General features: G+C 57.8%; 1 protein-coding gene across 1 annotated transcript; it reads left to right on the forward strand.

The window, feature by feature from the left end:
* The first annotated feature begins 1,753 nt into the window (after positions 1-1,753).
* On the forward strand, positions 1,754-8,025 carry OLIG2 (oligodendrocyte transcription factor 2). Its single transcript, XM_033121323.1, has 2 exons — positions 1,754-4,922; positions 5,673-8,025. Exons 1-2 carry the CDS (start codon positions 4,660-4,662, stop codon positions 6,712-6,714), a joined length of 1,305 nt encoding a protein of 434 aa, XP_032977214.1. The 5' UTR covers positions 1,754-4,659; the 3' UTR covers positions 6,715-8,025.
* The last annotated feature ends 727 nt before the right edge of the window (positions 8,026-8,752 follow it).

Below are 8,752 nucleotides of genomic sequence, written 5' to 3' on the forward strand. Positions count from 1 at the left end.
CTGCTGTCTCGGAGAAACCTGAGGCGCAGAGCTGTCACCTGTAGTCTAGAAGAGTCCCTCTCAGAAGCCCGCTGCTTCCTCTTACCGAGGCTCTTAGCCCTAGACTCGGTCGGGGTTCCCTGGTCCCCTGTGTCCGTACCACGCTAGGCCCCCACCCGACCAGCGGCTCCCTCACCGGTGCTCCCCAGCTTGTTCATCCTGATCCCCCACACTCCAGATTAATCTTTTGAAGAAAGGGGAGTGCCTTGTGTTTCATAGACGGGATGGGGGCGGATGAGGTGTAGGACAGAGCCACAAGGCCCGTGGGACTTGGGATCTGGTGGCTGGAGGCTGAACCCTCCAGTCTTCAGTATTTTCATCTGTAAAATGGGACCAACGTGCCTTTCCTATAAAGGTTTATAAGCTGAGAGTCATAAAAGTTAGTTCCCCGTCCCCTCCCCAGTCCTATCCCAACTTCATTCCACACCAAACTTGGCGGGCGGGGGGTGAGGGGGGGTGGGGGGGCGGGGTTCGGGGTTCGGTTAACTTCGACGGTGCAGATTCTTAGGGGCAGGTGGTAGTCATGGTGGTTTTACCCGAAGGGGGGTGATCCAGAGGGAAGGGTTGACTGTTGACTGGGGGGAAAAGGACTATTAGTTTGGGGGTCTGTTTGGATGCTTTTTTGTTTAGTGTTTCCTCTTAGCTTCCCCAGGCAGCACCCCCTCCCCGCAAGCTCCCGAGTGTTCCTCCAGGATTTTCCGCGGGCCTAGGCTCACCTGACACCCAAGCCCAAGCCAGGCCAGGGCAGGGGGTGCTCGTTTCTCAGCACTTCACTGTTATGCAAACCCTTGAGTATTGGCAGAATAGAGAAACTGCGAGGGGAGGATGTTATTCCACCTCCCCACCCTCTTTGGAATCTCCTAGCAGACACACCCTTAGAGGTTACAGGTAGTTTCTAGACATCCATTTTAGGAATGAGAAGCTGAGGCTGAGAGAGACACCTAAGATACCTTGACGCCCACAGCCTGCCTCCCTCACCATCTGCTGCCTTCCTGGACCTGCGCCTCTGCTCCCTGGACCTTGGACAGATGTCCACACCTCTCTGTGTCAGTTTCCCACTAGTGACATTCGGGTCTGTAATCTCTCCCTCTGAGGGTCAGTGAGAGATGAAATGAGACGAAGTCTGTCATGACGCACTAAGTGCCTGGCACAGCTTGGGTCGCCTTTAAGTGGTCACATTTGTCCTTCGATGGACCTATTGCTCGATACCCATCTTTCTAAAGCTCCATAGGCCCAGCATTTTAGTTTACAGACCTCTTGGTTGACTGTGTACACCGAATAAATACGCACCTTTGCCCACATTTACATGCATTTAACGGTCACGTTTCACTCCAGCCCACGTGCACATTTGCACGTGTGTGTGTTCAGAAGTGTTTACCTAGCAACTTCCATGTGCCAGGCCCTGTGCTTGGCGCTGGGGCCCCCGGACATTGGGATGACCGTGGACGACTCCCGGACCTGAGTCTCTTAAGGGAGACAGATGTCATTTGTTCGCAGAATTCTGCTTTCTGAGGGGGTCTTATCGTTTGGGCGCCAAAAGGGGTCATTCCGCATTCCTTCTGGTTTCCGGACTAGGAGCAATGGCTGAAATGCTTTTTTCTTTTCTTTCTTTTCTGGTGCCAAGAGCCTCGCCTCCCACCGCCAGCCTTGGCCCGCCCTGGGCAAGGACGCCGCTCTCCTTGGCAGCCGGACCGAGACGCTGCCTGAATGTGCGCAGGAACTCGGGGAGAGGAAAGGCAAGAACGGAAAAGAAGGGCCGGGGAGGAACCCGGGAAGCAGTGGGAGGTCTGCGCCCTTGTAGCTCCGCGCTAGCCGGCCCCGGTCCTTTTGGCACAAGCTCCTCCCGGGCTGCCAGGCGGCTGAGCAAAGGCGGGCCCCGACACGCACCCGGCCTTTTGTGGGAGGGAAACACAAAGGAGAGGGAAAAACACGTCTTCCGTTTTGACGGAGGAGGCCGACAGCTCCAGGAAGCCTGAGCCAGCCAGGAACTCCCGGAGCAGGGCCGATTAGCCTCCGCAAGTGAGCGCTCCATTTCGCGGTAAAGGGCTGCGGCCCAGCTGCGCGCTCGGGTGGGAACGGCGGTGCCGGGGCCCCTTCCGGGATGTGGACACCAGGCGCCGGGCGCAAGAACTGGACAAGTGCCGGGACGCCTCCAGGACGCAAGGGCAAGCGCCAGTGGCCCGGCTCTAGTTTCCGATTATTCCTAGAAGGGGTAGGAGAACTCGGGGACACAGCGAGCTGCGTCCAGCAACCCATGTGTCCCTGAGCTAAAGGAACCCAGGGGGACACAGTCCGCTCCCACTTCCCGAGCAACTCTGGCGGTAGGAGGATGTTGGGGGAGGCTGCCTGGAGAAGGGGACTGCAGCCCAGAGTTGCCAGACCGAGCTCCGGGCTTGGGGAGTGAGGATCGTGAGGTCCCACTGCACAGCCCCAGAATAGCCACCACCGCTGCCTCCGCTCGGTAGCGCGGGGCTGGAGCCTGGATTGTCCTTGTGGGCGTCCTCGCGGGAACCTGGCGAGTAAGCCAGCTCTCAAGCCTCCGGACTCTGCCTTCCCAGGCTCTAAACTAGCTCTGTACCAGAGCAGCCCCCTCAATCTGCACCCCGATTTCCAATTCCCGTCACTGGAGCAAGCGCTTCAAGAACCTGAGACCGCGCCCTCCGGCGGATCGCCGAATGCAGAACCCTCACCCGTTGCAAGTAACACAAGAAGGAATCGGGGCTCCGGGACACGTGCCACCGGCTGCTGGACTAACCTCAGCGGCTGCAACCCAGGCGCGCGCTCGTTGTGCCTGCTGGTGTTTATTAGATACACTGGCGTGCACACAAGTCCACGCCCAGGCTGGTAGCCCAATGCTCACACCCCCGCGATTGTCCTCATTGCCGGTGGCCCAGGAGGCCCAAAGGAATGATCCTCAAGTAACCGAGCTTTTCCTGATGCCCACTCCCCGCCCTGTGTTCCTCACTGTGACAGATTCTCCTAATTGAACGGTTATGGGTCATCCTCCAAAACCGTTGGACAACATATCTCCACGCTTCAGTTCTTCATGTTTTAAATACATATTTAACGGATGGCTGCAGAGCCAGCTGGGAAACACGAGGATTAGAAAAATAATGCTCCAGAAGGCACGAGATTGGGGCGAAGGGGAGAGCCCACTGGGCTTTCTGCCATAAACTTTCCAGGGAATTAGGAACAATGTTGTGGGTTTCTTTTTGTATTTGCTTATCTTGTAACTTTACTAACTTGTAGGCGAATTGCTTACTAAGTTTGTCTGTCTGCTTGTTTTTAAGCCGTACATGCAAATTAAAATTTCCCAAATATCGGAAGTAACTAGAGGACACAGAGAGGGCGGGGTATATTTCTGAGTGTGCAGTACCAAGGTCTAAGGTCCTGAGATCTGCCGAAACAAACTTCTGTACTCGAAGTTTATGGATGTGAGAGATTCAGCTCAGGGAAAAAGTTAGAGACCCGCGGCCGCTTCTACCGTAAGAAACCACCAACGATGCAGTCTGCAGTTCAGCCAGACAGGGTTGCTCTGTAAAGGGTTAACAAGTTTTTCTGTAGACTTGCGGCAGACACCGTCTCTCGATTTTCCCATTTATAAAATGGGTAGATGTGTCAGTACCTCTGAACTACCGCAGGCGCTTCTTTAGACCGGATTTGATTCCTGCTGGTCAAGGGTTTCTGGATCTGGGTAAAACGTGTACGAATGCAGGCACGAGTGGTTGGATCTCGCTGTCTGGCACAACGTGAAGTCTTTGTCCAGCCCTAAGCAGTCTTTCTGCAGACTAACGTTGCCCCATACCCGGTGTCGTGCTGACCACCACAAAAATGTTGCTGAAAATACTCTCATCGGGCTCCCCTGTTAATAAATAAGGGGTACGGGGTTGATTAACTCTGGACTGGACTCTGCCCCTTATTAGCGCGATTACTGTGCGGAAAGAACTCTTCCCTGGGTCTACACCATCCCCAACTTTATGAAGGGTTTTGATTTCTTCAAAACAGTTCTGGAGTCGCTCCCTTCCTTCTTTCCACGGCTTCTGCCTGGCAAGGCCCTGCCCCCAGGTGGGGGCGCTACCGGCCGCCCGCGGAGCCACGGCAGCGGCCACCTTCTATACCAGCGCTCAGAGTGCGGAGAAAGTAGGCAATTTGTACATGTCATCGTTTACATCGGGGGCCTCAAATGCCGACGTGTTGATGAAACCCATGAGATGGGCACAAGCGACCGCAGAACCCAGAGAGAAAGAGAAAGCAAGGGAGGAGGCTCCAGCCCCAGCTCCTGAGTCGCCAAGATTACCCGCGCGCATCCCAAAAGATCTGACCGCGTCGGGTATCGGTTAGGTTGTCTGCAGAGCTCCCAGCCCACCCCATCCCCCAGCCTGACTATGTATTTTTATACAAATTTGACAATTTTCCCTCTCTCCGGCGGTCCCAACCGCGACCGGCCCTCTGTACTTCCCGGGTGAGCCCGCGCTCCTCCCCCCGCCTCCTCTCACGCTTCCTCCGCGGTCCCTCTTCCAGTCCCTCCCCAGAATCTTCCGGCCGCGGACGCCCATTGGCTGTACGTAGGAGGAGGCGTGTGCCGGGACCCGCGAGTTTCATTGAGCGGAATTAGCCCGGATGACATCAGCTTCCCAGCACCCCCTCCCCGCCCCCCGCCGCGGGCTCCGTTCATTGGCGCCGAGGCCCCTCCTAGACCCGCACATTGTTCCCCGCCCCCGCCGTGGCCACCGCCACCGCGATCGCCGCCGCCACCGGGCTATAAAAACCAGCCGAGCCCGGAAAGGTGCGGATGCTTATTATAGACCGACGCGACCTCAGCGCCGGGAGCCAGGTTCTCCACTGCAGCTTTTGGGAACGAGCTCCTCTAATTGCCTCCACAGTAAGTGTCCCCGCCTCCCAGCAGCCCCAGTCTATATCCCAGGGACAGATGCCCCTCAACTCGGCCACGACCCAGGAACCTCCAATAGAGGGGACCCTGATCCCGCCTCTGCCTGCCAGTTCTGAGTGGTTTCGAGGTTCTGACCCACGTCACACTCACCGCAGCATCCCTTTCTCCCCAAAGCGAGAAGTCGGGGCGACCACTCTCCTTCTGCCTAAGTCACAGTCAGCTGGCGAGCTCCCCGCGGCCCCCGGGCGCAGCGCATGGAATCTGGGCCCCGCGCGGGCGCTGGGTGCGTGTGTTTACTCGCGGTGTCGATGGAGATAAGATGGATGTGTTTGAAGAACTAAATAAATACTTCTCCATTTAGATCTCACCTTCCCCAAAGAAAAACGCTCACTTGCCACTCGTTTATTCCAGCCCTGGAGATCCAGCCTCCTCATTCCTAACTGAAGGCATAAAACCTCTAGAATGCCACCCTCACTGAGGGACGTCCACCGTTCCCTGAATAAAACAACCTGTGGATGAGAGCGGAGAGGAGGTTGTGGGGAGGGAGAGAAACAGGTTTCTTATGCGTACCTGCGTGCGCCTGGAAGGAAGGCCAGAGATATCGAGGTGGACACGAAGCGACCACTCCCCTCCCCGCTCCTGGACCCCGCGGCTGCGGCGCGAGCGAGAGCAGCTTTTCCCTCTCATTACTTAGTGCTGCGATCTCGGTCTCTCTCTTTCTCCTGTTTCTTCTCCTCTCCTCAGGTGTGCGTGGAAGCTCCGAACGCCGAGGGCGGGAGGACCGTGCGAAAGCTGCGACTTTCCCTGGGGCCATGGACTCGGACGCCAGCCTGGTGTCCAGCCGCCCGTCGTCGCCAGAGCCCGATGACCTTTTCCTGCCGGCCCGGAGCAAGGGCAGCGGCGGCAGCGGCTTCACAGGGGGCACGGTGTCCTCGTCCACGCCGAGCGACTGCCCGCCAGAGCTGAGCGCCGAGCTGCGCGGCGCCATGGGCGCTGCGGGCGTGCACCCCGGGGACAAGCTGGGCGGCGGCGGCTTCAAGTCGTCCTCGTCCAGCACGTCGTCGTCCACGTCGTCGGCGGCTGCGTCGTCCACCAAGAAGGACAAGAAGCAGATGACGGAGCCGGAGCTGCAGCAGCTCCGCCTGAAGATCAACAGCCGCGAGCGCAAGCGCATGCATGACCTCAACATCGCCATGGACGGGCTGCGCGAGGTCATGCCGTACGCTCACGGCCCGTCGGTGCGCAAGCTCTCCAAGATCGCCACGCTGCTGCTGGCGCGCAACTACATTCTCATGCTCACCAACTCCCTGGAGGAGATGAAGCGACTGGTGAGCGAGATCTACGGCGGCCACCACGCGGGCTTCCACCCGTCAGCCTGCGGCGGCCTGGCGCACTCAGCGCCCCTGCCCGCCGCCACTGCGCACCCCGCGGCCGCCGCCCACGCGGCGCACCACCCCGCGGTGCACCATCCCATCCTGCCTCCCGCAGCCGCGGCCGCCGCCGCTGCAGCCGCCGCCGCCGCGGTGTCCAGCGCCTCCCTGCCCGGCTCCGGGTTGTCGTCAGTCGGCTCCATTCGGCCCCCGCACGGCCTCCTGAAATCTCCGTCGGCAGCCGCGGCGGCCCCGCTGGGTGGCGGGGGCGGCGGCAGCGGGGGCAGCGGCGGCTTCCAGCACTGGGGCGGCATGCCCTGCCCCTGTAGCATGTGCCAGGTGCCACCGCCGCACCACCACGTGTCGGCCATGGGCGCCGGGAGCTTGCCGCGCCTCACCTCTGACGCCAAGTGAGCCGGCCGGCGCCGGAGCGTTCTGGCGAGCGGGAGGTCCGGAGGCTGAGGGGAAGCGAGGACTGGCCGGAGCGGGGCCCTGGGAGCTCAGTTCCCAGGAGAAGCTCAAGACCTTGGGCTGAGGGTGGGGGCGATGGTGAGGACTCCAGCACCTCCCGGGGGCGCGCACTAAACTGGGGGGAGTGAGTGGAGCGACCTGGTTTTAGCCCTCTCTAAACAGCGCTGGCCCGGAGACACCGTTTTATAAGAGGGCACCGCTATGTGCACCCCTTCCTCTATCCCTCTTCTCCCCCAAAAAGAGACGATTTAAAAAACTGATTTCCCGGGGAACACGGCCTCACTCGGCCTGGGCTGCACTTCGTTTCACGGGGCAATGGGGAGGGAGGGGAGCGTTGGGGACTTCCTCTCCTTCCTCCTTTCTTGGCGGGTAGGAGACTCCGGGGAGCAGCACTCCCGGAGCGGCCGTGGGGTTCAGGCCTCGCGGTCAAGGGTCGTCTCTGGCCCAGGGCCGGGGACTAGGAGATAGTTGGAAACTGACATTCGGTACCAGAAGCACTTACAGTCGTATCCAATCTCAGTGTCTGGTAAACCCACCACCGTTTGACAGCCGTTGCCAGTCCTCCCTGTCTTACTGGTTTAAGGCTTGTGGTTTTAAAATCTGTCCCTGTCCCGTTGTCAACAATACAAACTAACTTTATAAACGGTCAGTATAGAACCACCTGTGGATTGGAACAACCTGAAACTGGCGATTTGAGGAGCGGGTGTTTTTAGTTATTTTAAAATAGAATTCCCCCCTCCCACCCCATTCTTTCCGTCTCCGAGCACAAAGTGATTGGGTTCCTTACCCGACTGGGGCACTTGTGGTGGTTGATACCTGAGAGTTTGACAGAACTCGGAGGCCGTTGCTGTGAATATAGTTTGGGTTATTTGGGGGTTCTGTTGGCATTTTAATTTTTTCTTTCTTGGGTGTGTAAATATAATATCAATGATGAGGTAAGTGCGTGCTAAGCTGTATGCTCACGCGACTGCCAGCCCTACCCGAGTCTAAGCCGGGTTTCCTGTTTACTGGTTTCTTTTTGCCACGTTTAACACAAATGACAAACTCCTCCACGTGCTTCCTGCGTCCGTGCAAAGCGCCGCGGCGCTGCCAGCGTCGTAATTGGGCTTCACAGCGTCTGCCACATAACGTCCCTCCTCTGATCGCTGCCCCTCGCACAGAGTGTATCATCTGTTTTATTTTTGTAAAAAGAAAAAAGTGCTAAATAATATTTATTACTTGTTTGGTTGCAAAACGAAATAAATGATCGAGTGTTCAGATTTTAAATAAAATTTAAAGTAAGTCGAGTGTTTTCCAGCCGTGTGGGTGGGAGAAGGTACGGGTGTCTGAGGGCGCAGGGGATGAAGGACTCTTGTCAGTTGGGACTGGATTTGGGGGTCTTTCCGCTGGTTTCGCTCTGGATAAGGGAGCTGTTTACCTATTCTCCTTCTCTTGCCACCCCATCCCCCACACACATCCTCCAGATGTCTCTCACAACTCATTTGTTCTTATTTTTATTTTCTGACGGCTAATCCGGGACTCTTTTCCCCTTCGTTTGAGGACTGAGTTAGTTGAAAATGAAAATTCTCCTCCTTTCGCGCAGAACTTTGGGCCTTGGGAACGAGGGCCGTGCTTTGGGCTGGGTGGTCCGGCGCTCAGGTCTCCGGCCTTGCCGGGATTTTATATTCCCTCTGATCACAGGAGGTTGCCAGACTCCATCCTGCTCAGGCAGCTGTCCTAGGCTTCAGCTGCAGACCGCCTCGTGGGGTCCGGGGCCCTCAGTGCCACTGCGTTTCCGGCAAAGCGCTGCCTGAGCGTTTAGCGCGGGATGCACTCGCCCTTTGCTCCTTTCCCCAAGCTATGCACAACCTTCCCTCAGCGCCCACCCTGGCCTTGAACTGCAGAGTCAGGTGCTGGGAACAGCTAGCCGAGCTATACTCTCATGAGCTCTTTCCCGGGACCACCTTTGTTTTCTCGCGGTCCCTGGTTCCTCACAATCCAT

The sequence above is a fragment of the Rhinolophus ferrumequinum genome, chromosome 2 (genome assembly GCF_004115265.2).
Source record: "Rhinolophus ferrumequinum isolate MPI-CBG mRhiFer1 chromosome 2, mRhiFer1_v1.p, whole genome shotgun sequence".
NCBI classification, from domain to species: domain Eukaryota; kingdom Metazoa; phylum Chordata; class Mammalia; order Chiroptera; family Rhinolophidae; genus Rhinolophus; species Rhinolophus ferrumequinum.